The sequence below is a fragment of the Fomitopsis serialis genome (genome assembly GCF_022376445.1).
Source record: "Fomitopsis serialis strain Sig1Antser10 chromosome Unknown B0H18scaffold_40, whole genome shotgun sequence".
NCBI lineage: Eukaryota > Fungi > Basidiomycota > Agaricomycetes > Polyporales > Fomitopsidaceae > Fomitopsis > Fomitopsis serialis.
In genome coordinates, this window is record NW_025955000.1 from 211,000 (window position 1) to 238,048 (window position 27,049).

At 56.7% G+C, this 27,049-nt stretch overlaps 12 protein-coding genes across 12 annotated transcripts; 6 read left to right on the forward strand and 6 right to left on the reverse strand.

Moving 5' to 3' along the window:
- Nucleotides 1-616: 616 nt before the first annotated feature.
- Nucleotides 617-1,393, forward strand: B0H18DRAFT_1119887 (uncharacterized protein; the record flags this gene model as incomplete). Its single annotated transcript, XM_048034011.1, has 3 exons — nt 617-771; nt 833-960; nt 1,056-1,393. The coding sequence occupies 3 exons, from the start codon at nt 617-619 to the stop codon at nt 1,391-1,393; spliced, it is 621 nt and encodes a 206-aa protein (XP_047892599.1).
- A 1,672-nt stretch (nt 1,394-3,065) lies between these two features.
- On the forward strand, nt 3,066-4,003 carry B0H18DRAFT_1119888 (uncharacterized protein; the record flags this gene model as incomplete). Its single annotated transcript, XM_048034012.1, has 2 exons — nt 3,066-3,151; nt 3,205-4,003. The coding sequence occupies 2 exons, from the start codon at nt 3,066-3,068 to the stop codon at nt 4,001-4,003; spliced, it is 885 nt and encodes a 294-aa protein (XP_047892600.1).
- A 344-nt stretch (nt 4,004-4,347) lies between these two features.
- Nucleotides 4,348-4,826, forward strand: B0H18DRAFT_1011704 (uncharacterized protein). Its single transcript, XM_048029003.1, has one exon. The coding sequence runs from the start codon at nt 4,388-4,390 to the stop codon at nt 4,628-4,630; it is 243 nt and encodes an 80-aa protein (XP_047892601.1). The 5' UTR covers nt 4,348-4,387; the 3' UTR covers nt 4,631-4,826.
- Nucleotides 4,827-4,960: 134 nt separating this feature from the next.
- Nucleotides 4,961-6,759, forward strand: B0H18DRAFT_426033 (uncharacterized protein). Its single transcript, XM_048038061.1, has 8 exons — nt 4,961-5,064; nt 5,119-5,335; nt 5,394-5,434; nt 5,496-5,656; nt 5,711-5,871; nt 5,938-6,307; nt 6,371-6,488; nt 6,542-6,759. The coding sequence occupies exons 1-8, from the start codon at nt 5,026-5,028 to the stop codon at nt 6,584-6,586; spliced, it is 1,152 nt and encodes a 383-aa protein (XP_047892602.1). The 5' UTR covers nt 4,961-5,025; the 3' UTR covers nt 6,587-6,759.
- B0H18DRAFT_1085466 (PLP-dependent transferase) lies at nt 6,741-8,224 on the reverse strand (the record flags this gene model as incomplete). The annotated part of the gene is made up of 5 exons (XM_048031923.1): nt 6,741-6,902; nt 6,983-7,123; nt 7,233-7,388; nt 7,443-7,795; nt 7,873-8,224. 5 exons carry the CDS (start codon nt 8,222-8,224, stop codon nt 6,741-6,743), a joined length of 1,164 nt encoding a protein of 387 aa, XP_047892603.1.
- A 1,284-nt stretch (nt 8,225-9,508) lies between these two features.
- On the reverse strand, nt 9,509-11,818 carry B0H18DRAFT_1119891 (major facilitator superfamily domain-containing protein; the record flags this gene model as incomplete). Its single annotated transcript, XM_048034013.1, has 12 exons — nt 9,509-9,735; nt 9,802-9,892; nt 9,944-9,982; nt 10,038-10,150; nt 10,201-10,325; nt 10,381-10,532; nt 10,585-10,782; nt 10,841-10,850; nt 10,913-11,033; nt 11,088-11,192; nt 11,247-11,370; nt 11,420-11,818. The coding sequence occupies 12 exons, from the start codon at nt 11,816-11,818 to the stop codon at nt 9,509-9,511; spliced, it is 1,704 nt and encodes a 567-aa protein (XP_047892604.1).
- Nucleotides 11,819-12,541: 723 nt separating this feature from the next.
- B0H18DRAFT_1011722 (uncharacterized protein) lies at nt 12,542-13,278 on the forward strand. The gene is made up of 2 exons (XM_048029004.1): nt 12,542-12,954; nt 13,005-13,278. The coding sequence occupies exons 1-2, from the start codon at nt 12,888-12,890 to the stop codon at nt 13,181-13,183; spliced, it is 246 nt and encodes an 81-aa protein (XP_047892605.1). The 5' UTR covers nt 12,542-12,887; the 3' UTR covers nt 13,184-13,278.
- A 357-nt stretch (nt 13,279-13,635) lies between these two features.
- Nucleotides 13,636-14,548, forward strand: B0H18DRAFT_1211812 (uncharacterized protein). Its single transcript, XM_048036431.1, has 3 exons — nt 13,636-13,770; nt 13,831-14,024; nt 14,083-14,548. The coding sequence occupies exons 2-3, from the start codon at nt 13,961-13,963 to the stop codon at nt 14,421-14,423; spliced, it is 405 nt and encodes a 134-aa protein (XP_047892606.1). The 5' UTR covers nt 13,636-13,770; nt 13,831-13,960; the 3' UTR covers nt 14,424-14,548.
- Nucleotides 14,549-15,197: 649 nt separating this feature from the next.
- Nucleotides 15,198-16,958, reverse strand: B0H18DRAFT_1175366 (uncharacterized protein; the record flags this gene model as incomplete). The annotated part of the gene is made up of 2 exons (XM_048035928.1): nt 15,198-16,584; nt 16,638-16,958. The coding sequence occupies 2 exons, from the start codon at nt 16,956-16,958 to the stop codon at nt 15,289-15,291; spliced, it is 1,617 nt and encodes a 538-aa protein (XP_047892607.1). The 3' UTR covers nt 15,198-15,288.
- Nucleotides 16,959-19,166: 2,208 nt separating this feature from the next.
- On the reverse strand, nt 19,167-19,854 carry B0H18DRAFT_1119895 (uncharacterized protein; the record flags this gene model as incomplete). The annotated part of the gene is made up of 4 exons (XM_048034014.1): nt 19,167-19,304; nt 19,366-19,421; nt 19,507-19,733; nt 19,787-19,854. The coding sequence occupies 4 exons, from the start codon at nt 19,852-19,854 to the stop codon at nt 19,167-19,169; spliced, it is 489 nt and encodes a 162-aa protein (XP_047892608.1).
- Nucleotides 19,855-21,512: 1,658 nt separating this feature from the next.
- B0H18DRAFT_955455 (uncharacterized protein) lies at nt 21,513-22,653 on the reverse strand (the record flags this gene model as incomplete). The annotated part of the gene is made up of 4 exons (XM_048042362.1): nt 21,513-21,577; nt 21,788-22,260; nt 22,308-22,514; nt 22,568-22,653. 4 exons carry the CDS (start codon nt 22,651-22,653, stop codon nt 21,513-21,515), a joined length of 831 nt encoding a protein of 276 aa, XP_047892609.1.
- Nucleotides 22,654-24,167: 1,514 nt separating this feature from the next.
- Nucleotides 24,168-24,533, reverse strand: B0H18DRAFT_1011741 (uncharacterized protein). The gene is made up of 2 exons (XM_048029005.1): nt 24,405-24,533; nt 24,168-24,343 (listed from the first exon to the last, which is right to left on the reverse strand). The coding sequence occupies exons 1-2, from the start codon at nt 24,449-24,451 to the stop codon at nt 24,229-24,231; spliced, it is 162 nt and encodes a 53-aa protein (XP_047892610.1). The 5' UTR covers nt 24,452-24,533; the 3' UTR covers nt 24,168-24,228.
- Between the last annotated feature and the right edge of the window lie 2,516 nt (nt 24,534-27,049).

The window sequence follows — 27,049 nt, forward strand, 5'->3', positions numbered from 1 at the left end:
GGGCGAGAGTCACCGCTGTGAGGCGGAGCAATGTGACAGATCCTAGTGCACTGCTGTCGAAGTCACCGCCCAGCATGGAGTAGGGGTGTTCGTTGACGTGAGCGTGATACGTACAGGGCAGCAGGCCCGTCAGGAGACTTACTGCGGGGAAGGCAATCTGGAGGCCTTTGGCGTTGAAGAAATTGATGCCCTCCGTGGCTTCCTGGATACTTCATACTGCAGCATGTCTGCATTGCTTCCTGCAGCGTTCGTTGGCTACCAAAGAGACGCATCGAGACCAAGCGGGTGAGGGAGAGGAAGACAGTCGAGGACGCGCGAAGCTCAATTCAAGAACGCGCCCAAAGCTGTGAACCAAGGCACCTGCCAAAACCGGTAGGACACATGACCGGTGCGTGACGCGTCGCGCGACGCGCGCCGCCCCACGCACACGTCCAATTCAACAGAATCCAACGGCCCAGGGCACTGGTAGCTCCCCGCGCTGGTCATCTTCCCCTTCTATATAAAACGCCCTAAAATGCAAAATATCGTGTCCCCCTCGTACTTATTCTCTCCTCACTGGTCAGACACGCACGCATCCTCCTAGTAACGACTGAACACGACGCATAAACTCGCTACGATGAAGGCCTTCTTTGCTAGTGCGTTCCTTGCGCTCGTCGGTGCTGCCGCCGCGCAGAGCTCGTCTGCCGCCGTGCCCTCCAGCACCGCCGGCATCGACCCATGCATCCTCTCCTGCGTACAGACCGCCGCGACATCCGCCGGGTGCTCCAGCTAGTACGTGTCTTCCCTATCCCGCGTGCGCACGAAGTGCTAGCTGACCAGACGGCGCGCACAGCACGGACCTCACCTGCATCTGCTCCTCCACCGCCTTCCAGACCTCCGCTCTGACGTGTCTCACTGCGAACTGCACCACCGCCGACCTCGCCGCAGCCCAGGCCCTTCAGTCTGCGGAGTGCGCCGCAGGTACGTCCCGCCCCTGACCCGACATCCGCCTCCCGGGCTCCCTGATTTACCCACCACTTGTACCCCCTAACGCTCACCCGTTCTCCCCTGTGCAGTGAGCGCGAGCTCCGCGGTCGGTTCCTCCACCGGCTCCGCGGCCTCCTCCGCCCTGTCCAGCGCGTCTTCCGTGCTCGCGAGCGTCTCCTCCGCTGTCTCGTCTATCACCGCCTCTGGCTCCAGCTCTGGCACCGCTTCCGGCTCGACAAGTTCGCATGCGTCGACATCCGGCTCCGGGTCGGCCTCTGGATCGGCCTCTGTGTCGGCTTCTGGGTCGTCGGGCTCGACTACGACAAGCTCGAGCGCGGGTAGCAGGGCTGAATTCGCGCAGGGCGGGGTGTTCGGCTTGCTGTTCGGCTTAGTCGGTGTTGCGGCTGGCGCGGGTCTGGTGTTGTAGACCTTTACGCGAGATGCTGCTATGTCAAGCCTTGTACGAATGTTTGTGACAAAATTCGTAGGTTCGTCAGAAGTGCCACGGACAGATGCACGGTATGCATACGGTGCAGCTGCGATGGGATGGGTAAAACACGACGTCTCCGAGACTCAAACACTGTCGATTGATCGCCTGCGAATAGTCTCGCCGCAAGACCGTCCACGTTCACGTGCGGGGTCTGTGTCGAACCTACGCCTGCGAGCCGAAACTACAGTACCAGCCGTTGGGATGCTAATGAAGCCCTCCAAGTATGCTTTCAAACAGTAGCATTACGGATACGCGCGATGGGCCATCACTATGTCGACACTATCATGCGTTGAGTTTGTATCGCGCCTCCCCGTCCTCCGTCATACAAATGAAAAACACAGCCAGGACGCTCCAGCATAACCGCACCGCATCTCCTCCGGAATCCTATACACCCGTCTTCGAGAAGTTGAGAGCAGAAAACATCAACGTTTGACTTGTCCCCGCCTCTGCATCCTCGGAGATAGGCAGCAGCAGGGGTCTGTTGCGCCTTTGATTTTGTGCGAATAAGCCCCGCGGGGTCCATGGCTAGAACCTGGTACTACTAGTGCGAAGAACTGCGGATTCGACATCCTTCTAGACGTCAGCGGCGGTTCTTCCGGCGCATTGGCATCACTCAGCGTTGCCTCGAGTCCGTGGCTGTACTAAGGTGGAAGCACGCGGTAGCGCTACTGCCGTTCGCTGCATCATGCGGAGGGCCTGGGATAGCGCGAGCCCTCATAGACATGGCAGTGGTCGGACGCTAGCAGTGGGTGGCAAAGCGATCGGCGCACCGCTTCTGATCGCTTCGTGATTGATGTCAACTTGAAGATCAACGGCTGTGCCAAATGGCGTTGACAGCTGGTTGACAGAATGCACTACGTACTAGTACCTTGCGGCCTCTACCCGAGGTCCGGTACTAATCGGACTTGGCGCTCTGCTGGTACTCAGTCTTCGTTCAGTCGCCACCGCCACCCGCTGAACCATGCCGTGCTCTCTGTTCGCGACACGACGGCCTTCAAGCTTCAAGCTTCGAGTTGCACGGCTTCGCTGAATCCAAGACACTCTTACACGAGTCCAGGTGGGCGCGTAGTAGAGCAAAGGTGGGGAACGATAGCATACCAGCACGGTTGCGATCCAAGTGCATATTCTCCAAAACGTTCAGCAGACACGTACTGCAGGATGCAACTGCCATGCACCCCGTTCTTGCCAAGTTCAAGTCCTCGCTGTAGTCAATGCATTTATCACGAATGTGTCACGGAGAGGCGCGCTGATACGGTGATACGTCAACTCGACACGGACACGCTGTCGCTCGCCTCTGCGTGTTCCTCTCCGCGCTCCTCGGAATCCAGGCTCGGCCTCTGCTTGGCCTCCTCCAAATGACTGGCAAGAGACGCTGGGCTTCCACATAAAAGGGACCTCTCGCCGCTCTCAATCCCCAGCTCACTTCACCTTCTCGGGCTCACCTCCACAAGCAAGTACTGGCTAGTGAGTATTCCGTGTATACTCCCTTCACTGTGAATTGTTGACTGACCGTTGTCTCTACAGCTTTGCTTGTTTTATTTTCACGACTCTCGCTCTCTCATTCTTCACGATCCAGCCCGTGCATCACTGCAGATAATTTTCATTCACCATGCGTTTCGGAGCCGCTATTTCCCTGCTTTGCGCTGTCGCCGCTGTGGCGCCCGCTGCGTTCGCTATGCCAGTCGCCTCTGACGCGTATGTCGTTTCCATCTGTACTTGGGCGCAACGGCGCTGACTTACCTCCGCAGGACCGACGGTCTCGAGGCTCGCGCCTACGACGCCGAGGTCGCCGACCTGCTCGCCCGGTCCGACTTCGACGAGGCGACTTCTCTCCTCGCTCGTGCCGTCACGGACGTGCTCGGCGCGCGTGAAGACCCGCCCCGCTACCACAAGAACGACCCCATCAACGGCAAGAAGCCCGCGTACTCTGCGAAGGACCCGAACCCTCCCCCGAAGTACCGCCAGCACAACCCGCACGTGCCGAACCGTGAGTCCAAGCACAGGTCTTCGGGGGGCTCGAGTAATGGTCCGCGCCGCCCGCGTGAGCTCGCGGAGGTCGACGATCTCTGGGCGCGCGATGTCGAGGAGGTGATGGCACGCGAAGACCCGCCTCCCTACCGCAAGCACGACTCCATCAACGGCAGGAAGCCAGCGTACTCGGCGAAGGACCCGAACCCTCCCCCGAAGTACCGCCAGCACAATCCGCACGTGCCGGACCGTGAGTCCAAGCACAGGCCTTCGGGGGGCTCGAGTAACGGTCCGCGCCGCCCGCGTGAGCTCGCGGAGGTCGACGATCTCTGGGCGCGCGAGGAGTTGGAGGACATGTGGGCGCGCGACGTCGAGGAGGTGATGGCGCGCGAAGACCCACCCCGCTACCACAAGAACGACCCCATCAACGGCAAGAAGCCAGCGTACTCGGCGAAGGACCCGAACCCTCCCCCGAAGTACCGCCAGCACAACCCGCACGTACCGAACCGTGAGTCCAAGCACAGGTCTTCGGGGGGCTCAAGTAACGGCCCGCGCCGCCCGCGTGAGCTCGACTTCTGATGAACGGCTGGATGGAGGGGTGGGGAGGAATTGCATGGTACTTTCTAGTTGTACACCCGACGTGGATTAATGAGATACGAAGAGTTTCGGAGACTTTGGCTTGTGTGCTTGAGCGGTCGGTTAGAGCGAAGTTGTGATGTCTTTGAACGGTGCGATCCTCGACATCCGGTTTACGAGCCGGCTTTAGGAGTGGGCATCCATCGTGCTTCAATTCACGTTCTTACTGTGCATCTGCTACAGTTGACTCCTTGTTAGACGTGTCGAAGTAACAGCTCATCACGAGTGTTGCTTCACAGTGATCTAATCGTCACCTATTCACTCAGGCTCTTGGTCGGACCCACATCGTGACATCAAACGGTAAGACGAACAGTCATCGTCGCGTCAATGAGTGGCCTAACAACGCCAGGAAGTTCGACAGTGCCTATAATCACGCGTATACCCATGTCCCCTTGCACATCGTCGTCAACATGTGCGAGACTCTTCGCCGTGTATTTGGCGATGGAACGCGCAAATGACGTCTGGATCGCGAGCTCATGCGTGCGGGAGGGAGGTCTACATACCGTTCGATGGACCGCACTACTCTCATATGCACCTGGTCGTCAAACACCCAGCTCGGCTGCAGCTTGATACGGCCCTTGCGTGCGCCCCGCTAGTAAATGCTGACCTTCCCGGACCTTCCCGACACTCGTTGTCCCAGCGGAACTCGTGCGTCAGCAAACTCGGGGAGAAAATCGTTGGGGAAAAGCTCGTCGTGACCCATCGTCAACGTGCAGGGCCGAGTGTGAGCTTCGCACAGCTATAGCTATCCGGGCACGTACTCCACAGGCCCATCTGGCTACCGTGTTCCCCGCCGACTCATATAGCGACGTGGTTCCGCCGGAACTTGCCACCGAAACGACCGTGTGGCGGTGACCCATGATACACACAGTTCGGCGCTGAGCGCTGAGCGCTGAGACCGACGCATCTTACAAGTGACTCCAGGCCGTACAGAATCTCCGCACCTCCCCCACAATCTCCAAAGCATGAGCTCCTTGCTAGCGTTTGTGCGGCGCCTCACCACCGTACGTCTCATCGTCTGCTATCCGTCGTAGGCCTTCCGCTGACCTTCTCAACAGGGCAGCAATCCACCACGAGTGGAGAAGACGCCCAGTCCCCTGCGCTTCGGCGTGCTGGGAGCAGCGCGCATTGCGCCAGATGCGATTGTGAAACCTGCAAGGAACCATGAGGATGTCCTGGTCACAGCTATCGCGGCGCGAAATCAAGAGCGCGCCGATGCATTCGCGAAGCAGTGGGACATTCCCAAGGCATATGGAGGCTCGATGGCTTACCAAGGTGAATATGCCACATGTCTTTGAACATGAGCATAGCCATTGAACGAGTTCAATTGCAGACCTGGTAGACGACCTTGAGGTTGATGCCGTTTACATCGGAGTGAGTTCTGTCGTATTCGCTCTGTCGGGACAGCATTTAGTTGAGGCGCAAACCGTCGCAGCTCCCGAATAGCTTGCACTTTGAATGGACGATGAAGGCTCTCGCCGCAGGCAAACACGTCTTGTGCGAGAAACCAATCGCTGACAACGAGGAAGAAGCACGCCAGATGTTCGCGTTTGCCGCCGAGCGGAACCTGGTGCTGCTAGAAGCCTGGCAAGTTCGGTACGCCAAGCCTTCTACGGCTCTTGGCGCGCAATAATCGCTGATTGTGGATAGTTTCCATCCTTCATTGCTGAGGGTGAAGGAGTTAGTGGACGAGCTCGGACCAATCGTCAACATGTCGACATACCTTGGCGTCTGGGATAGTGTCTTCTTCTTGAAGGACGACATTCGCTTCAACTACGACCTAGGAGGCGGGGCGCTCATGGACATGGCACGTACGTCGCGTCCCAGACCGATCTCATCATCCTCCTGTCTGACGCGCCGCGTTACGCTATGTACAGCATATCCTATCAACTGCATGCGCTTCCTCACCTCACACGAAGCCTCAGTCCACTCCGCCACAGCAACCCTTCGACCCGGGACAACCAACATCGACCGCAAAATCGAGACGCACCTCTCCTTCGGGCCGGCCGACATTCCCGCAACGATAATCACCGACTCGTGCATGGACGGCTGGGGCCCGTTCGGGCTGCTCCCACAGTGGATCAAGATGGTGCTGAGGGTGGAGTGCAAGGAGGGCGCGGTCGAGTGGTCGAACTACGTGCTGCCCCACCTCTATCACTCGATCACAGTGCATCCGAAGGGGGGTGCAGCGTGGACGGAGGCGGCGTACAAGCCGAAGGAGGGGCTGGGAGAGGAGTGGTGGTCTGCGTGCGTACATTGTATGGCTTTTCACGCGCGTGCGACGCTGATCCGGTATCGGCGACTGAATAGGTATAGGTATCAGTTGGAAGCGTTCGTGGACAAAGTCAGAGGGCGTCAGCCTAGCGCGTGGCGTTCCGCAGAGGACTCGATGGAATCTATGAAGGCGATTGACGCTATATACACTGAGGTTCGTTTTCGCGTTGATGAAGGTTGATTGGAGCGGGACTGACTTCTACTTAGTGCGGTCTGCCGTTGCGGCCGACCTCGCAGTTTACTTTCTCATGACGCATTCGTAAACATCGTGTGAATGATGCCGCTAGTAACTTGCCGACTTTCTCCGGTGTTTACATCGAGTGAGACAGAGCGCGCTGTATCCTGATGACTGGTTAGTCGCGACGAAACCACCATGATAACAGTACGGCTACTCACTAGCATGCGGCTATGCTAGTACCTCGTCCAAGACCCTGATGATCGTTTCGACCTCCTGCACAGTGTTGTAGTGTACAAAGGAGATGCGCACGACAGCATCGTCGACGTCAAGTTTCGGCTGCAGCGTGTCGACCAGTGTGTACGCATAGAAGTGTCCATACCGGATCCCGATCTACCGTTAGTGACGAACGGAACGCAGCGATGTGCACTCATCAGCGCAGTTCGCAGAGCAGAGAGCAACGCGCCACGTACATCGCCTTTCTCGTCGAACGCCTTGACGACGTCCTTGCTCCGTATCGGCCTCTCACCAGCGACCACAAAGCTGACGGTGGGTACGCGGCTCAGGCCCTCGTGCTCGTCGCCCACGATCTGGACGCCCTCTCCGCCTTGCTCCTGAGATACGCGAGGAGCGGTTTCAGCAGCGTCTGCTCGTGCGCCGCAATGGCGTCGAATGCATCCGCGAGAGAGCCGACGGCGCGAGCGACTTTAGGTAGGGCGGCACGGCGGTGCAGCCGTAGACGATCTCGTAGCCGGGCCCGCCAGGCTGGAGCTTGTACGGCTTGGCGTCGACAGAGAGGAAGTGGTGCGCAAGCGAGGAGAGGGAGCTCGTTAGCGCCGACGCGCGCACGTAGAGCGCCGACGCGTGCGGGCCGTACACCTGCACCACGAGATACGTCAAGAGATGGCATGCAGAGGCGAGTCACCAGCGTACCTTGTACACCGAGAAGACGCAGTAGTCGATGTCCCAGTCTTTCACGTCGATGCGCCGATGCGGCGCGTACGCCACGCAGTCGACGGCCACTTCGAACTTCGGCGCCCCAAATTTCCGCGCCTTCTCCCGCGCGGCGTGGACGATCTCCTTCACGGGCACGACAGAGCCAAGGATGTTCGAACAAGCCGTAAACGCGATGAGGCGTGTCTTGGCGGTGATGAGGGGCAGGAGGTCTTCCAGCTGCAGAGAGACCGCATAGGGATTGTTCGGAGACGCAGCGATCTGGGATGGGAGCCAAAGCTTGATGATCGCCCCACGTCGGGCAGCGAGCCGCTTCCACGGGCCGACGTTCGCTGCACAGGCAGTTCACATTCAGCTCATTCAAGGGCCGAGGTACTGTGATGGCTCGCCCTGAGAGCAAATGACTCACCCTCATGCTCGCCGGTGATGATGACTTCGTCGCCTTCCTGCACGTCCTTCTCCATCGCCCGGGCCAAGTTCGCGACCAGCATCGTCGCGCTGCTGCCGAAGGCGATTTCACCGACGCTATCCGCGTTGAACAGCTCCTTCGCTGCTTCTGCTCCCGATGCAACTCGGGACGTGCTCTTCTGCGACACGACGTAGTCGGCACCAAGCTGGACGTTGGTGTTGAGGAGGTAGTCCGAGATACGGGTGACCGCGTCGGCAAGACATTGCGAGCCTCCTGCGTTGTCCGCGTACAGGAAACCCGACGAGAGAGCAGGGAACGCGCTACGGACGGTGGCGATGTCCAGAGAAGGCATGTTGCGCCTTGCAGGTGGAGGTGGTGGTGGTGATGGTGGGCAACGTTGCGTGTTGGTTGCCTGTGGGAGTCACTTGAAGTACGGGCCGCCAGTCGGGCGAGGAAGAAGGCCGACACCGTGTGCCCTGATTGTGGGCAGATAAGACCAAGGGCCCGGAAAACCTGATACGAGGTTAAGGTTCACGGAACCCCTATTCTCAGGGCACCGAGGCACAGTGAGTGCGCAGTTGAGTCCATAGCATCAGGGTGCAATGTATCGCAGCCCTCCGGGGAGAACTGATGGTGCCATCAGTCCTCGCGTGTCTCAAACTAGAATTCGAAGTCATGAGAACGGGCGCGTCAAACTCACCATAAAGACTAGGCAAAGGCAGTGGCAGCAACGTCGTACAGGAGTTCTACGATGGCACACTTATCGTGTGAGGCTGGACCAGGACGTTCAGATACAGTGCATGTATATAGTTATCGGCGAGAGCGTACCTGGGAATCTTTGTCGTAGCAGACCGCAGTTGCGCTGCCATGCGTTGTCGAGCCATATGTTGTATCTGTGGCCTACTTACGCAGCATACGCTGCCCCCGAGTCCAGCGCGAGGAGGCGACGAGTTGACGGCGAGTATATGGCATAGAAGACGTCCAGATCTAGAGCTCGAGCATAGGTACGTTGACGCGCTGTAGACACCGTTGAATGACTGCTCGACTGTTAAAACGGCACGAAGCTGAATTTTCTGGGATGGGCTCACCGGATGAGTATGGGTGCTGGCACGGCGGGTGATGCCCCATGCACATTCGTTCTTTGTTAGCGGTTTGTCCTTGGTGTGAGCATCCAGAACACGCGCGTAGCCATACGTTTTCCGGGTGGAAAAGTTGTGGAAAAGTATTGCATGTCTGATCCTGTGAGCCAAGAGAGTCGGCGAAAGTCGGCGACCAGACCAGCCGACGATGCATTGATTGTGGCAGATTTGTGCCAGCGTTGAACGTTGGATATTGAATCCGGGGTGGCGCGACCAGCGGAGAGCATGAGCAAGGCCACACGTAGATAACACAGTAGAATCAGTCACTGAGTAAGTGCGTAGTCGTAAGAATGAATGGTGCAGAGTTGTAGAGTCGAGGAGGGGGAGGACATGAGGTCGCCGACGAGCAGACCCTCACAAGCGCTCACGCACGCGCCACCAAGCGCCCGTAGACGGGCCAACAGCTGATGATGAACCCAAATAGAACATCCCATTACGAACGCAGAACCCTACACCACAATCCCAAAATACCAAAAGCCCAAAATTGAAGAAACCAGCTATACAATCCCAGTGCGCACACCGCCCATCCCCGCAGCGCCCTCCTCCGTCGCCTCCTTTTCCTCCCGCTCTTCCCTCCGTACGAGCTCCTGCGCGAACCGGGAGCGCGCCCTGATCTCGGGTCCCTTCCAGTAGAATATGTATACCGGGATGGCGACGAGAATGGCGAGGAAGCCGAGGAGCGTCGATGCCCATTCGAGCGAATGAGGTCCGAGGTTCGTGTACACTGCGCGTCGGGTGCATGAGTGGGTGGATGTCTGGAGAGATTATAGACGGGAAGGATGATACTCACGTGGAACGGAATAGAGGGCTGCAATGCCTGCTAGGAAGTCTCTTGCGAACCCGTTTCCACCTGTCGCTGACGCTGCGTAGGGGCCGTATGCCTGCGAAGTACGCAGTCAGAGGGTGAAGCAAGAACTGCGATGGACACCGACCTCGATCATATAGTCGATGGTAGCCATGTAGATCGCGAACTGATGGTATCGCGGGTTAACAGAGCAGAATGCGACGCTGAGCTGGGGCACTTACATTCGCAATAGCAATCATTGCTGCGAAGATCATCGGCGCGATCCAGGGGACGTGCGGTGGGCCGAAACTCGTCCATGCGAAGCCGAACAGCCCAATCGGCTCCAGAGGCACAGCTTCCGATCGGTAAGTGCTGTGTCAAATAGAGGAAAATACGGAGTCTTACTGAAGAGGAGCCACCACAGACGGGCCTCCGGCTGCAACGAGTGCGGGTCCTTCCGGAGTTGGTTGCGTTGCTTCCATATCCAGGGTATAAACGACGCATACGCAATAAAATACCCCACAGCGATTCTGTGAAGCGCGCATGTCAGATGGTCTGCCAGCACAACCGATTTAAAGGACTGACGCCACGAAGGCTGCACCCATCGTTTCGGTGGTGAACCCCCATTGCCTGAAGACAGGTCCGAACGACTCGAGGAATGTAAAGATGAGCGCATCGCTGAAGCCGCTCAGGAGTGACAGGAAGAGCACGATCGGCTCGCAGAGGAACATGTGGAACTGCACGCCATGTCAAATATATGTACCACTGGAAGGGCGAGGCGAGACATACCGGCCGTATCCAGATCGTGAGGATCTTCCGCGGCGCAAACCGATTCTCCTCAACCTCCGACGGACCATACACGACTTCCTCACCCGCTCTGCGGCGCCTCTTAGCTTCGCGATCGAGCAAGACTTTGGCGCACGTTTCGGGGACGAAGAAGAAGTGCACGGCCTGGACAACGCCGCCCGCGATGAGCTGTATCCAGAACTGCAACGAGCTAAAGTCAGTACGGGAGAGATCACGGACTTGTAGATGCAGGACGGACATTCCAGTGCCTGTTGGACGCGCGTGAGTGTCGAGAAAGCGGCGGATTGGAATCATCGTAAGTAGGACGCACCATGATAGGTTTGCCTCGATAAGGCCACCGAAAATGGGGCCGATGACGGACCCACCGACCGAGGAGAACACTATGAATGCGACCGCGAATTGTTGCTCTTGTGCCGTCCACATGTCGGCGACTGGTTGGACTTTTCAACGTGAATTCCCCAAGACTCGGAAGGAGATGGACATACCCATGCCGAGTGTCACGGATCCACCCGCTGAAGAAATGCCGCCGAGAAACCTAGCCACGACGATGGTCCCGTAGTTGGGAGCCAGTGCACATGGAATCTGCCAAACTGAATGACGGCTCAGTCTCGTCTACTGTGCGTATGAAGGATAATTAGATATACTGTTAACTAGGCACAAGCTCAGCTGGAGAATAGGCCAGCGTCCGAGCTCCTCGGACCACGGCGCCCACAGCTCGCTCCCAAAGGCATACGCGACAAGGAAGATCATTTGGCCAACCCGAGCCGCCTACACAAAGTCAACTAGAGCACTCGCTGCACGGATCGAGGCAACATACCTGTTCGCTGATGTGGAAGTGGTTGCTCAGCAGTGGAGCGGCGTTGGCATACAGCGACGCGTTGAGGTTCATGGACACCTGGATCGCGAAGATGACAGAGAGGATGGACCACTTCTTCCAGGTAGGGAAGCTGAATCCCAAGTTGTCGTACGCCTCCCGCTCGGTGAGGACTGCCCTGCCGTCCTGCAGAGTGTACCTCTTCTTGGCCGCATGACCGGGAGCGGGCTGAGGCTTTTCTCCCCCCGGTACAATTTTTGTTGCAGACCCTGCGAAGTTCGAAGAGGCCTTGTCGGAGTTGACCCCTGCGACGTTTGTTCCCGAAGAGACAGCGGTGCTCTGAGAGTCACGACTGCTTTGTGACGAGGACACTCGCGTCGCTTCCAGTACGGGGTTGTACATGGCAAGGGGGGGAGGCCGCAAAGCGGATGAGGGGGAGGAGGAAGGCTAGTCATGAACGCGATGCATATTTATGTGCCAGGTGGATTTGGAAGGCTGACATCGTGTTCGAGCTGGCTGACAGTAAGGTGGCTGGCAGTGTCCGCAGTGCCAGCCCGCTCAATTTGCGCGACTTGTCCATGTAGCGCCATATTTGAGATTTGCTTCAGCATCGTAGATTAGTAAGATGGGCTGAACGGTGCTGAAAGCATGCAGGGTACTTTACCACGACTCCCTAGGGAAGTTCAGAGTCTTCAGACGTGCAAAGCGGCATGCTGTGAACCCTCTGTGAATGAGTGGGCTGAGACGACAGATAAACACAGCACTAGAAGAGCGAGAAAGAGATGCGGACTATGGGGGACACTGTCGTCGTCAATACATACGACTGCGACCGTTATTGTGTCCGCAGGCGCGGCAGTTTAGTAGCTTGAGCGGGACTGGCTAACGGGGCAGTAACCGGTAGGTTCGTCGTCTCGCCATTTGTTGTTTGATAACATATAATGGCGATGTGTGTTTACGGGGACTCACTTGTTACGCGTCGCTGCAACTTTGTTTCCAGCTATCTGAAGGATATTACACTACTGCGGTCTCCTCCTGCAACGATCGTGGGTGACGCGCGCCTATCATTGTCATTACATAATAATCTGCTGAAACCCCTATTCGGTCGGGCGCTTCGTCATAGTACTCAACGTCAACTTCGTCCGCAAGGACTGGTCGTTGTAACTTATCGACACCCCAATGCGTTTGCTATGCTCCCGGGTTAACTGTCCAATTACATCATGGGCATACGTTCCTCTTCCGCCGATTAAACGATCCCCTGGCTTTGACTTTTGCTGCCACTGCCGTCACGAAAGCTTCCGCCTCCGACTACCCGCCTTCCGCGCGGATGCGGCGTCACAGACGTATTGCGAACATCCCCGTTGTCAGGTTCGGGGACCGGAATGACTGCGATTGTGGGCAATGCGCCTATATAATAGGTGAGTAATGCGTTGACACCATCTATCTTCACGTCACCCCGCACTCGATCGCTACAATGTTCATCTCACTGCGCACTACCTTGCTCGCGCTCGTGCTCGTGTCAGCGCCCCTCGCAGATGCTGGTAAGCTTTCGCGTTTGGTTCCCCTCTTGGCATCGACTCACACATAGCAGTCGTCGTCAGAACCTCGACGACGTCGACCATCACGCGCACGCGCATCGCTTACACTTCGTCGACGTCAACCGATCCGGTCACAGTGACCTCCACGACGACCACATACGACGAAACTGTCACTGTGCCGACCCTCACGACGACGACGACGACGTTCTATACAACTGAGACGCCGCCCTGATTGTATTCGCTGCTTCGGATTCACGGTCTATGACACTGATTGTGGAATACATGTACTTTCACGACGTAAATGGAATTTAAAAATCACACGGCGCGTTCATTTGTTGTGATCATCGTGAGGAGTATCGCAATGTCTGCTAAGAAGCAATTTACGTATTGCGTCAGAGTCAGGATACTCGGATTGGCACCCCTCCGCGGTTTGTACATTGGGAAATGGACCACTGAACGCCAGTATTTACTTGTCGCGTAAAACTGCACATGTCAAATCCTCCACGCCAACACTCTGATTACATGACAAGAAGCGAGATGGTCCAAGTTCCTAGCTCAGAAGAATTCAGATATGCTCATACGTCTGTGTAGTAATACGAGACACAATACGAGACACAGTGGATGCGCGAAGTTAAGTAGTGGCTACCACACTACTAACTTCGCGCATCCACTAAGTAATTCTGACGTATGTATTTGCTGCCGCCCCATTCCCAATCTGTGTCCGCATTCCCCCTGGAAATGCCCCAACAACTTGCAAATATCGCCGCCGCCGCCGCCACACCGTCATGTTGTAAGTCCGAGTAATCCGCGCGGAAGCAGGTGCGTTCCGATCCACCTCGCGCGGACTGACGTCCATTACCTAACGTCCCGCGGGCCCAGACAAGGACGGCGAGAACAGCCCTCGGATCCGTTGCATGTGGGACGACTGAGGGCGAGTATATAGGTTGAATCCGACGGCGGGGAAGGCACAACTCTTCCCGTTCACTTTGCACTGCTCCCAATCGCAAATATGTTCGCAAAGATTCACGCTCTCGCCTTTGGCCTCCTGGCTCTCGCGTCTGTCGCTCACGCAGGTAGGTTCTCTCTTATCCCATCCCCTCGTGTTCAATTTGACCATGGAGTCTCATTCAGTGACGACTATCACTGTCACGGTGACCGACCGCGAACAAACCTTTACAACATCGACTTCGACCATCCCCGTCGTCGTCCAGCCGACTGTGACAACGACGACGACTGTCGATGGCGGCGAGTTCGACGTTACCTCCACGGACGTCATCACTACCACCACGACCGTTTTCGGCGATGCGCCTACCAGTTCGAGCTCCAGCACGAGCACTAGCACGTACACGTCTTCAAACACGCCGAACCAGACGGGTGCCCCAGGGAACAGTGGTAGCGGTCAGCCGTACCCTGGCTACCCGGCAGGATATCCGCCGTACCCAGGATATCCGCGGTTTGCTAAGGAGCAGTAGAAAGCAATGTGACCGAAAGTGGGATAAGTTCGCGATCGGACTTGTCAGGATGGATAGTGCGGAGCCTCTGATGTTTAAGCTATTTAGTAGCACTTTGAATAGTCGCTTTCAATCACAAATTTGGCAAATGTATGATGGAACACACCTTGCTGACGAGAGTCGGCTACACTGGCATACACATCCCGACTCGGACTGCCACTGCCACTGCCAGGAGGTTGGTTTGTTGGTAAAAGAATAGTAGTCGAGATCACATTTAGGCTGCGTGATGGCGACTACAGTATCGACATGAGTCGTGGTATTAGCTCGCCCTGAGACAACTCGAAGTTGCAGATCTGAGTCCATGGTCATGAACACCGGTGGCACGTAGCCGTCGTTGGATAGATGCCCGGGTACTACGATAGCTGAAACCGTTCAATAACCGAGGAGGAAACTGTCAAACGAATTTAAGAGAAAGACGGGATCTGCCAGGGATCTGCATCCACTCGTGATATAGTTTGTGAGTGTAGTGAGTGGACGTGATGGCATCCATCACTCCATATAGTTGGCAGCTGTGCCTCCGGAATGAATTAATGATGGGTCGATCACCGTCCAATGGACTCCTAGTAATGGTGCAGCACCCACCGTAGCAGCCGACACTTTCTCCGGAGTATGCTACGGAATACCTCGGCGGGCGCGGGCTCAAGAAGACGGTTATCGACCTCTAAAATGTGTGAATGCAGCGAACGTGGTGGATGTGGGCGACAGCGGTGCAGCACAGCAGCCATTGCTCTTAGATATATGTGAATGCTACAATTCGATTGAGTGCAACACATTAGATGGAGCTAACTTCTTATACGCCGCATACGACTAACGTCCGAGAATACCATCACGTTGACCATCTAGCTTCCGAGTCGTGGTGTTTCTCCCAGTCGTCTTGTAGACGTGTGATCTCGTCTAAGACGGCAGACCATTTCTTGAAAGAGAACTTGTCTAGGTTGGGAACGTGAAGCCCAAGGAACATGTGCCATAAGATGCACGCGACTTGATGCACATCGCGTAGATTGCGGTCCGGAATCTGAACATCGAGTGGGAGCTCACGCACGAGGTGAGAGTCGACAATCCCTAGAGACGGCTGTAATACGACCGAGGAGAAGGTGACACGATGAAGCATTGGAAAGAGGTTTGCAAGCTCGATGATCCCCTCCATAGTCGGCGCAACGGTCACGGGTCTGAAAGATATGTTGCACGAGAGTGTTAGGGCCTCCAGCTTCGTCCACACTCCGCAAATGACGTGCAACTCTTTGTCTGTGAAGTTCAGAGGGTCTTCTGCGAAGAGGAAGAAAGACCGGATGTTTGGCAGAGTGAAGAAGGGAGCAATAAGTGTGGGCACTGGTGCCGCGAGGCTGCCGAGTGTGGTCAGGTTTTCGATCCGCACACTCGAGAGCGAGCTGCGAGTCCCGAGCGGCAAGCTGGTGACGAGTTCCTCGACAGGGGCGGGTTCCCCGATGACAGCGTCCATCAGTCGTAACTCCTCGAGGCGCAGATCGGGCAATGTGGCCAACAGAGCCGGGATCGTCCGGATGCTACCACGAAGAGATAGCCTTTTCACATTCTTGAAGCCTTCGCATGGTGCGGCGTCTCGCGTGTCAAAAGAGTGCGGGAATGCCAGTTCCTCGAGCCGGACGAGACACGAGAGTCGCCGTACCAGATCCATGTCGATCGGCGTCCATATCGTAGAAAGATCCAAAGCGCGCAGCTGTTGCATGTCGCCGATCGGGTGCAGCAGCGAAGGGTGCGCACACATACCGACGGAGAGTTTCTCTAGGTTCGGCGCGGACGCGCAGATGTTCTTGAGTAGTGGGCGGGGTGCGTAGTTATGTCGGTTGAGCGGAAGCTTCCAATCGTCGTCGATTGTGGAGTCCGGGCCGCCAAATGTGAGGTCCAGCACGCGGAGTGAAGGACCGCTCAACAGCGACACGGCCATGTCCATGTAAGGCCAGTCGTACTCACAGATGATGGTGTTGAGCTGCGGCGCAAGGGGCATGCCGAGGTTCTCATGCGAGAGGCGGAAGAACACCCAGGGATCAACGCGACGCGACGTCCGAAGATACATTGTCCGGATGTATTGGGTATACCAGAGGAAGCGTTCGCGTTCATTGTCGGTGATTGGGCCTTCCAGGATCTACCTTGGCATGAACATCTTTCATGAAAACCGACTGGCAATTATTCACGCACCCAAACTGTCTCTTGATGCCGAGGCGCTTCGCGAGGCAGGTCGTCTTCGTCTGGGATGACGACGTCGGAGACTATCTTGATGGATGAAGACAAGAGGCAGAACAGGGCGTCCAAAGTGAAGACATGTGTCCAAAGGAACTTCAACGCGGGCTGACTGAATGCTTTGCACGTGCGGGCGGCGGCGCAGAGCGTCCGTTGATAGTCTGGGTCTTGCTCACATGGGTAACAATGCAGCTTGGAGTATATGAGCGGGGGTTTCAAGTGTTTGAAGATCTCGTGTAGGATGTCATCATTTCTGAGGGCGGCGTGTGTGACATACATGATGGCGGAGACGTTGCTGTTCGTCGCCTGGGCCAAGTACAGCAATGTCGTTTGCTTGCGAGTGCCTTCGGGGAGAGATCCATCGATGAGCACTGAGCCTTTTATACTGCTGCTGTGGCCAAAGCGTGTTCGCTTACCGAAATGGGAATAGACCGCGGCCACAACCGTGCACAAAGCGTGAAGGCTCGCTTTGGTTCGTAACCCTAGTTACGTGTGGCTAGCTTCCCTGGTTTCTATGTGTGCTGGGTAACTGGTTATGATAGTCAAACTCAAACGATAAAAATTTGAGGGCATGCCGCGTGCGTTGCTAGTGCCCCTGTGGACGCGGAAGCAAACGGGCGCTTAAATACGACACTAAACGTGAAGCTGTGAGCTGGCTACGAAGTGCACTTCTGACCTGCAGTTTCCTCGAGCTGGTGCAACTTGGGCCTTCATTGGAACCTGACCGAAAGCAGTCCTCAAGCTTGTCACTGAGGGCGCTACGAGGAGACTGTCAGCTTCGTACCTATTTCATGAATGCAATGGCTCCTCTTCTCATCTCTCCCGCCATACTAGATCCTAATGAGGTAGAAAACGCTTGAACCGAGTAGCAACCTCTTCTGCAAGCAGAGTAATCAGCGGCACGATGATGGAGCAGCAGATGAAGAGAATCCGGCATGAATCGCCCACTTCCGCGGCGACATATAAACTCGAAAAGGTGCAGAAGGTAGTGCGATAGATCGTTGGCCCTTCCTGTAGCCTGTAGCATGTTATGAGTCGATGCAATGCATATCGGGATTATCCTCAAGATCCTCGTTGGTCTTTTCACGTTGCGCCACAAAGGCAGCCTTCGTGGGAACATCAATCTCTCGGCTCAGCAGCCGATTGGGTGCGCCGCACGCTGCCACAGCCGCGTTGCACGCAATACTACTAACTCGTCTGAACTTCAGCTACTCAAGTTACGATGGTTTCTCCTGCTTGGAGGAACTCGAAGAAGCACCTCGTGCTAAGAGGTTAGCGTACGACACGGGAACATATCGGGGCCTGTCGCGCGCACATCGGGGACATAAGTATTGCAAGTAAGTATATTAAGAGAGCGATCATCATGGACCCAATCCCCATGAGACTGATGTCTCACTGGCAGACTTGGCCAGAAGCGAACCATAGAGCGTTTCTGAAGGTGCGTATACATTCATTCCAAATATTTGCATTGACCTTGACGGTCTCGCTCAGTTATTCCTGTCTAGATCAGATAGACGTCGAAAACGGCCGTCGCATACTGACCCCACCGATGTCACGCACGCCGCGCCCGCCGGGAGTCATGTACCCACCCCGCCGCGCCCACGTCGCTAGCTAGGGCGCCTGCGGCCACACGACCGCTCGGGCCAACACACCGGGCGCGGTCGGTACAGTCACTCAACATCTCTAGAGCTGCACTTGAATCCCTGCAGTGGGCCGGTGCCGGCCCAGCGCTCTGGGGCACAGTGCCATCCTCTTCGCGCTAGTGTCTCTGCGGAGTCGGGGTAGTCACTGCACTTGCCAAGCTAATCGGAGATGTTGGAACATACCGGATGTGTTGCGTTGCGCACGACTGGGTATTGTGCCGCCAACCGCCTCGTCCGCGCACCGAGAGCGACGTTCGCTGATCAGTCTAAGATACGCATGCTAGGCAGCCAGTGGGACTCAAACGGGTACGCGAGCGAATCTTCCTGGGTTCCAGTGCTCGTATCAGCAGCCGCACAATACCATTTGCTCGTTGTGCTTGCGTACCGTTGGACGACGTGCGCCGCCCAAAACTGACGCAACAACGCTTGCCCGATGACAGCGAGTGCCGTCATTGGAACGCTAGCAGCGCAAAGTTTCCTTGGCGTCGAAGTCATCCTGCGTGACACGGAGTATTAGCCATGACTGTCTAGTACGGTTGTGCCCCCGATCAAGAGCGCGAGTGTAAGAACATCAAAGTGAAGCATCGCTCCTTGTGAGCTACGTCGACACATATAACAGAGGATTCAACTTCGTCACATTCTCAGTGAGAATGTGTATCACAAAGAATGATCACACCTAACGCCGACTCGCAAACTGGATGTCTAAAACCTACTCTTCACACTCTAACCAGTCGCTCAAGCACGCTAGCCAAAGTCGTCGAAACTCTTCAGATCTTATCAATCCACGTCCGGTGTATGTACAGTTAATGCCATGCAATTTCTCCCCACCACCCTATTCAGCCGTTTACCAGATGTCAAGCTCACGCCTGCGGCGCAAGCCCGATGGGCCCGGCGGGTACTTGTGCAGGCGGCTGGGCTTGCGCGCGTCCTTCAGGCGGTACTTCGGCGGTCCGTTCGTGTCCTGCTCCAAGGATCTCCCCTTCTAACCGTTCAATTAGTTGATTGTGACGTGGCGTTCAGCATATGGTCGCACGGACACGCACCTTGCGTACATGGTTGGCTCCCTTACCGATGCCCTGTGTGGACTTGGCAAGGTCGTCTGTAATGCACGGGTCAGCACAACCTGCATCTGCAGCGTATGGGCCCGACCACCCGACGAACGGCGACGCCGACAGACTACGCACCTGTATTATGGCGCAGTTGGTCCAGATGCGCGCCTCGGTCCGCCCCCTTGGCAATGTTTTCGTGCATGTGATCAGTTTTCGAGTCAACCTCCGACTTGTGGTCGGTACGCGCACTGAGCATGTCCGTGACGGCGCGAGCCAGGAGAGAAGTCGCCTCGTCGAAGTCAAACCGGGCGATCAGATCGGAGACCCCGGCGTCATGGGCACGAGCTTCAAGTCCATCGGCGCTGTAGAGGGAAGTCAGCGCCGTTGCAACCAAGTACAGATGGAAATGACATACGCGTCAGAGCTGACTGGCATAGCAAACGCGGCGGACGCCACAGCAGCGGCAGCGCAGAGCAGGGACATGACGGCTCCGAAACGCATGGTGATCGATGATTCACCGCAGTGATGCACGATGTGGATCGTAAGGAATGAGACTGTAGAGCGAGAGTCGTCAAAGAAAAACAAGCGAAGCTGCAGAGACAGTGGTCAGTAAACGAGTCACAATGAAGGGCGTATACACGAAATACTCACTAGCCAGTACTTGCTTGTGGAGTTGAGCCCGAGAAGGAGAAGTGAGCTGGGGATTGAGAGCCGCGAGGGGGGCCCTTTTATACGGGGGCCCAGCGTCTCTTGCCGATCCGAACATTTGGCGCTGCCAGTGCCAACTGCCGGACGGGCCAAACTTGGGAGATGTAACATGTTCTCGCAGTTCGTATGCTACCGGCACGCGGGCGCGCTGCGCCCGCAACCCAGGTGTTACGTACCCTCCGTAGAATCGCCGCCCTGCCATTGAACGTAGACGCCACCTGCAGCGCTAAGGATATGCTACCTGCCAGTGCTGGTCTCAGGCTTCTGGAGACTCCAAAGGATCAACGTTCAAGTAGCATTGGAGGATATCGACCGGGATGCGATGTGACTGTCTACTTTCATCTTGGGTAGCCCAACATGCCACTTCTCGCGGGGAGGGTACGTACCGCCTGCCAGCGGGGTGCGGGCGCTGCGCGACCACGTATCACATCATAGCTGTATTCGAAGCGGCGTGTGTGTGATTTCGCTCTGCAGCCGGCGCTGTACGACCAGTATAGTCGCAACGGTCTCGGTCTGAGATGTAAGTGATCAGCGGGATGCAGTGAGCGGTCTATTGGGCGTCGGGCGTTCGTCTGGCGTTGTTCTTGGGCGATCCGCGCGCACTGCAGGTCGATCTTGGCTGCAAACTGGCGCTAAGTAGTTCGCCCTCCACACAGTGCTCCTCCTCGCGTCTTGGCCTCCGGCTTCCCTGTTGTTTCCCTTCGCGCTGGGAGCGCTGCACTGGCAGGAGGCACCCAGGCCGGGCCGTAACGGGCGCGCCCGCCACATGATTACGTCAGCACGTAGATACATACTTAGCGCCAGCCTGTACTTACATAAGTGCCGTAGCTTTTCGCCTTTCCATTGAACACCAGTAAGTTATTTGGGTCTATTCCGAGCCCATTCTCGCTCGTTCCGCCAGTTCCGCGCGACCGCAGCCACTACGACCGCCCGAGCCGACCTTGCCCATCACACGGTCCCGCGTATTAAGCATGTGAAAGGACCGACGTCGCCAGTGCTCTCATTCTCCAGCTTACTTCTTCTTCTCGATCTCAACTCCACAACCACTAGGTACTGGCTGGTGACTCAGTAACGAGTTGAAGCTACTAGTACGTCTGCGTCTCTCAGTGCCATGGTACCGAGGGAGTGGCACAGGGAGTGTATTGGCTACTGTCAGTCCGATTGCAGCAAGATCTCGGCACCGTTCGCTAGCAGATCGAACGGAAACCCTGCCAGAATCGACGGACAGATTTGCTCAGGGACTGCGTGATTACAGGCACCTTCACCATCTTGTGAACCCACTCCAAGTCAGTCGAATGTTTGCCTTACCGTTGCATGTTATAAACGGTGTGCGCCCGACCAAGAGCGCGAGCAGTGAAAGAATATCAGAGTGAAGCAACACACCTTATGAGCTACCTTCACGTGTCTGTCAAAGGAGTCAGCTTATTACATTCTCAGTGAGAACGCGAATCACGAAGGACGACCACACCTGACGCCGACTCCTCGCAAACAGGATGTCCTAGACCGAACCACTCAAACGCATCGCTCAAGCACACAAGGCAAAGTCGCCGGAACTCCTCGTATCTCATTAATCCACGTCGGGTGTACAACTAGAAAGTACCATGCAATTCCTCCCCACCCCTCCATCCAGCCGTTCATCAGAAGTCGAGCTCACGCGGGCGGCGCGGACCGTTACTCGAGCCCCCCGAAGACCTGTGCTTGGACTCACGGTTCGGTACGTGCGGGTTGTGCTGGCGGTACTTCGGGGGAGGGTTCGGGTCCTTCGCCGAGTACGCTGGCTTCTTGCCGTTGATGGGGTCGTTCTTGTGGTAGCGGGGTGGGTCTTCGCGCGCCATCACCTCCTCGACGTCGCGCGCCCACATGTCCTCCAACTCCTCGCGCGCCCAGAGATCGTCGACCTCCGCGAGCTCACGCGGGCGGCGCGGACCGTTACTCGAGCCCCCCGAAGGCCTGTGCTTGGACTCACGGTCCGGCACGTGCGGATTGTGCTGGCGGTACTTCGGGGGAGGGTTCGGGTCCTTCGCCGAATACGCTGGCTTCCTGCCGTTGATGGAGTCGTGCTTGCGGTAGGGAGGCGGGTCTTCGCGTGCCATCACCTCCTCGACATCGCGCGCCCAGAGATCGTCGACCTCCGCGAGCTCACGCGGGCGGCGCGGACCATTACTCGAGCCCCCCGAAGACCTGTGCTTGACTCACGGTTCGGCACGTGCGGGTTGTGCTGGCGGTACTTCGGGGGAGGGTTCGGGTCCTTCGCCGAGTACGCTGGCTTCTTGCCGTTGATGGGGTCGTTCTTGTGGTAGCGGGGCGGGTCTTCACGCGCGCCGAGCACGTCCGTGACGGCACGAGCGAGGAGAGAAGTCGCCTCGTCGAAGTCGGACCGGGCGAGCAGGTCGGCGACCTCGGCGTCGTAGGCGCGAGCCTCGAGACCGTCGGTCCTGCGGAGGTAAGTCAGCGCCGTTGCGCCCAAGTACAGATGGAAACGACATACGCGTCAGAGGCGACTGGCATAGCGAACGCAGCGGGCGCCACAGCGGCGACAGCGCAAAGCAGGGAAATAGCGGCTCCGAAACGCATGGTGAATGAAAATTATCTGCAGTGATGCACGGGCTGGATCGTGAAGAATGAGAGAGCGAGAGTCGTGAAAATAAAACAAGCAAAGCTGTAGAGACAACGGTCAGTCAACAATTCACAGTGAAGGGAGTATACACGGAATACTCACTAGCCAGTACTTGCTTGTGGAGGTGAGCCCGAGAAGGTGAAGTGAGCTGGGGATTGAGAGCGGCGAGAGGTCCCTTTTATGTGGGGGCCCAGCGTCTCTTGCCGGCCATCCAGCGCTGTGCGAAGGGTAGGCCAAGCGGAGGCCGAGGAGGAGCCGAGCAGCGTGAGGACAAACATGCGGGGAGCGACAACAGGCGACAGCGCGGCCGTGTCGAGCTGACGCATCACCGCCGCATCAGAGCCCCTCTCCATGACATTATCGTGATAAATGCACTGACCAGAGCGAGAATGGGGCGCAGTTGCATCCTGTAATAGTGCGTCTGCTCAACGTTTTGTAGAACTTGCATCTGGAGAACCGTGCTTGGTCTATTGTCCTCTACCCTTGCTCTACGCACCTGAGGTGCAGGAATGACTTGGATTTAGCAAAGCCGTGCAAGGCCGCCGCCTCGCACGAACAGAGGGCATGGTGCTGGTACTGACTCGCGAATGGAGAGCCAAGTCCAGGCCAAGTCCGACGTATCGGACTTCGGGTAGATAGGCTTTGCAGTCCATCCTCCATTCGGCACAGCCATTGATTTTGACAGATCGGCGCATTAATCACGTCGACGCGATCAGAAGCGGTGCGCCGATCGGTTTTGCCTGGCACCCACTCCAGTTTCAACTTATGCGCGCTGCGAGAACGGTAGTACGCGTCGCAGCGTCCTTACTGTCGTGCAGTCAACATGCAGTTGGTGGCCTCTAGAGATCACATGCACGTTGAAGGAGACGCATACATGTCGACAATGCGCCTCAGCAGCTGGATCTCAGGCTGCGGCAAGAAGATGACAGAGAGAAAGAGATACCAACAGAGCATTTACATGTAAGTATGTATATCACCGCAGCCGTTGCTCAACGCACGCGTCCCAAAGTCGGTGGAGAAGTCTATTCCGGGTCGCTGCACGCCTTTGCCCGGTATTGCTAGTAGCGTCACCCGACCCCTGCTACGCCTCTGTGGGCTCCCACTATCCCAAGCTCTCCGCATGATGACGGACGGCAGTAGCGCTATCGCGTAGTCCCACACAAGTAGACCATGGTGCCAGTGGTCAACATCAATGTGGTGGAGAACCGCCGTCGCATCTCGGTCTACAACACTAGATCCGCGCCAGCCGCAACACCGACCAAGCCGAACAATTCGCCCTCCGTGAACTCGGCCCTGCTGCCCGCGCTCGAGCTTGTCGTAGTCGAACCCGACGACCCAAAAGCCGACCCGAAGGCTGACCTGGCTGGATGTCGACGCGTGCGAGTTCGTCGACCCGGAAGCGGTGACAGAGCTGGAGCTCGAAGTGGTGATAGACGAAACAGCGAAGGAGATGCTCACGAGTACGGAAGACGCGCTCAAGATGGTGGAGGAGGCCGCGGAGCTGGTGGAGGAACAGACGGCGGAGCTCGCGCTCACTGCACAGGGCAGAACGGGAGAGCATTGTCTGCGGTGGTGCAGTTCGCGGTGAGACACGTCAGGGCAGAGGCCTGGAAGGCGGTGGAGGAGCAAATGCAGGTGAGATCCGCGCTGTGCGCGCCGTCTGGTCAGCCAGAACTTCGTGAGCAAGCGCGATAGGGAAGACACGTACTAGCTAGAGCACCCTGCGGAAGTCGCGGCGGTCTGAACACAGGACATAATGCATGGGTCGATGCCGGCGGCGAACGAGCTCTGTGCGGCGGCAGCACCGACGACTCGAAGCACAAAGAACTCATAGAAGATCTTCGTCGTAGTAAGTCTATGCAGCGTATTCAGCCGTTAGGAGGAGGCGTGCGTGTCTGACCAGTGAGGAGAGAAAACGAGGGGGACACAATGTGCGTTTTGTCAGAAGTCAAGGCGTTCGGCGTCGTGCTTGCTGTATTGCATCTGCCACTGTCTGTCAGTGTGGCTGTCGTTCTGAGCCTGATCTGTAGAGAAGATCGAGCAGCGCTCAGCCGCCAAATTCCCATACGTGCGACTATGTGAATATCACTGCAGTCTTGTGGAGGCGGGAGCGACCGGGCGCTTAACTGCGACACTAGGTATGAGGAGGCTGTGAGCTGTTTGCGAAGTAGACTTCTTACCTTTCTGTCCTGTAGTTGCGTCGAGCACATTTAAGGGTTTGGGCCTTCATGGGCCTCTAACGAGAACGATGCCTCGGGCTCGTCACTCTAGAAGCTGGCTACTGAAGGTATGAGAATGATGCGGTGACTCAGCTTCATCCATTTCGTACCTATGTCGCTCATGGGCGCAACGGATCCTCGCCTCAAATGACCCATCATATCAGGTCCTAATGAGCCAAGTAGAGGTCTCTGCAAACAAAGTAATCAGCGACACAACGACGGAGCAGCAGTTGTTCGGAATTTCACAAAATGTAGACAATCGGGCATGACTGGATCGCGGATGCGTCAGGAAATTAAGCTGCAGAAGATAATGCAAAAAAATCGTCGGCCCTTGCTGTTTCATGTTCGGAGTCGATGCAATGCATGTCGGGATCCTTCTCAAGTTTCTCGTTGGCCTCTTCACGTTGTGCGCCACAAAGGCTGCCATCGTGGGAACATCATTATCGGCTCCGCAGCCGATTGGGTGGCATGGCATGCACAGGTACGCGCCTGTGGCCCGGTAACCTCAGGCTGTAACTAGTCTGAACTTCAGCTACGATGAGTTCTCTTTGCCATCGGCAGACGAGTCTAGCTAAACAGAGGGGGGTGAGCATCAAAAACATGACACCGTGCTCACTGCGACAGCAGTTGCGTACCTTTCAGCACCGAGGCAAGTCGCTCATGGCGTAGTACGTCGATGGACCGACTTCAACAGACTGAGTAACAGGCTAACCCAAGGCTAACCCTCCTTCATCCAGTCGGGCCTCGCGGCCGGTGTGCGCTAGGCTAGTCACTTCAGACGGGTTCGTTCGACGCGTTTTGACTGGCAATGTATCATCGACTGATGGCAGCAGCCTGACTACATAGTAGATTGACACCTTGTGGCGTTGATCCCGAACACGCCCACGTGACCGTAATGTTTCAGCGTCGACGGTAAGTTAGTATGTACGCCGGGCATCAGACCGTAGATCGCATTCTTCCTTTGATGGCTATATTGTCTGTGGGCGCAACTTGGCGACAACGCTCCGTGGTCTTCGCTGTGCCTCGCCGGTATCCTCACGTCCAGTCGCCGTATCGGCCAGAAGCGAACTACAGCCTACAGAGCGTCCGCTAGCAGCTCGCACGCATACCGAGGATATTCTAAGCATATGGGTGATGTGCGGAGCGACGAACGTTGAGTCGTCGAGTTCAGTGCGTGCTTATTCAGCCACCGAGGACGGGTCGCCATATGCACGATCCCGCACCCGCGACATACCCGCGACAGCGGCAAGATCTGCACAGCACCGCTGCGCGAGGACAGCGGCTGTCGCTGCTACCACGTCTCATCCCGGAAATTGCGGTCGATGACAGAAACAACCTCTTTAGCCTAATTCTATGATATTACGGAGTGATGCTGTGTTGTGCCATGCAGCGCGTCAGCAACACGTCAGAAGCACACTATAAAGGTCGCTCGTACTGACCATTGCACCTCAGCTCGGCCCCAGCACCGTCATGAGCTTACCGATTCGAAGACTGGTGAGTCGCCAACGCGTGATCTTCCCCAATCGCCATTCAAGCTAACCACTTTGCCAGTCTCGACTATGGCCAAAGGCTATGGCCCATGATCTACGGGGCAAGCCTGAGTCAACGTTATAACAACGACCTCTGGCAGTCTTCCGTCAACCGTACATCCAATGCAGATAATCACAACACCTGGGTTCCAGAGGCATCGCAGCGATACGCAAGGTACGTCCACGGTCCTCGCCCGATCCTTTAGCTCGTTCTCATAGTCTTGTCTTCGTACGTTGCAGACTTGCGCTCCTGCAGAGGAATGGGACCCTGTCACGAGTCCGACGCGCAGTGAACCCAACCTCATCCTCTCCCACCTTCCACCTATACACCGAACACCCGTCTCCCACTCCCTCTTAGCCATAATCGCGGAGTAGGAGGACCCACCATCTATTTCGCCGACCCTCGACCTCAGTACAGGCCGCAGGACGACAGTAGTCCCCGTACATCCAATGCAGATAATTACACCACCTAGGGTCCGCGAGGTTCCGCCGCGGGGGTTCTCAGCAGGAGAGCTCGCCCGACGCCAGAGTACGTCTACGGTCCTCGCTCGATCCACTCGCCCGTTCTCACGTCTTGGCTTCGTGCGTTGCAGACTTGCGCTGCA

What these genes read in the sequence shown, in the direction of transcription:
- B0H18DRAFT_1011704 (XM_048029003.1), top strand. Translation starts at nt 4,388, where the DNA reads ATGAGTGGCCTAACAACGCCAGGAAGTTCGACAGTGCCTATAATCACG.
- B0H18DRAFT_426033 (XM_048038061.1), top strand. Translation starts at nt 5,026, where the DNA reads ATGAGCTCCTTGCTAGCGTTTGTGCGGCGCCTCACCACC. An exon ending in TTGATGCCGTTTACATCGGA is followed by an intron (nt 5,435 to 5,495) that starts GTGAGTTCTGTC and finishes AAACCGTCGCAG; the next exon opens with CTCCCGAATAGCTTGCACTT. An exon ending in GGAGAGGAGTGGTGGTCTGC is followed by an intron (nt 6,308 to 6,370) that starts GTGCGTACATTG and finishes GCGACTGAATAG; the next exon opens with GTATAGGTATCAGTTGGAAG.
- B0H18DRAFT_1011722 (XM_048029004.1), top strand. Translation starts at nt 12,888, where the DNA reads ATGTTCATCTCACTGCGCACTACCTTGCTCGCGCTCGTGCTCGTGTCA. An exon ending in AGCGCCCCTCGCAGATGCTG is followed by an intron (nt 12,955 to 13,004) that starts GTAAGCTTTCGC and finishes CACACATAGCAG; the next exon opens with TCGTCGTCAGAACCTCGACG.
- B0H18DRAFT_1211812 (XM_048036431.1), top strand. Translation starts at nt 13,961, where the DNA reads ATGTTCGCAAAGATTCACGCTCTCGCCTTTGGCCTCCTGGCTCTCGCG. An exon ending in CGCGTCTGTCGCTCACGCAG is followed by an intron (nt 14,025 to 14,082) that starts GTAGGTTCTCTC and finishes AGTCTCATTCAG; the next exon opens with TGACGACTATCACTGTCACG.
- B0H18DRAFT_1011741 (XM_048029005.1), bottom strand. Translation starts at nt 24,451, where the DNA reads ATGTCCTGTGTTCAGACCGCCGCGACTTCCGCAGGGTGCTCTAGCTA. An exon ending in TCCGCAGGGTGCTCTAGCTA is followed by an intron (nt 24,344 to 24,404) that starts GTACGTGTCTTC and finishes CGGCGCGCACAG; the next exon opens with CGCGGATCTCACCTGCATTT.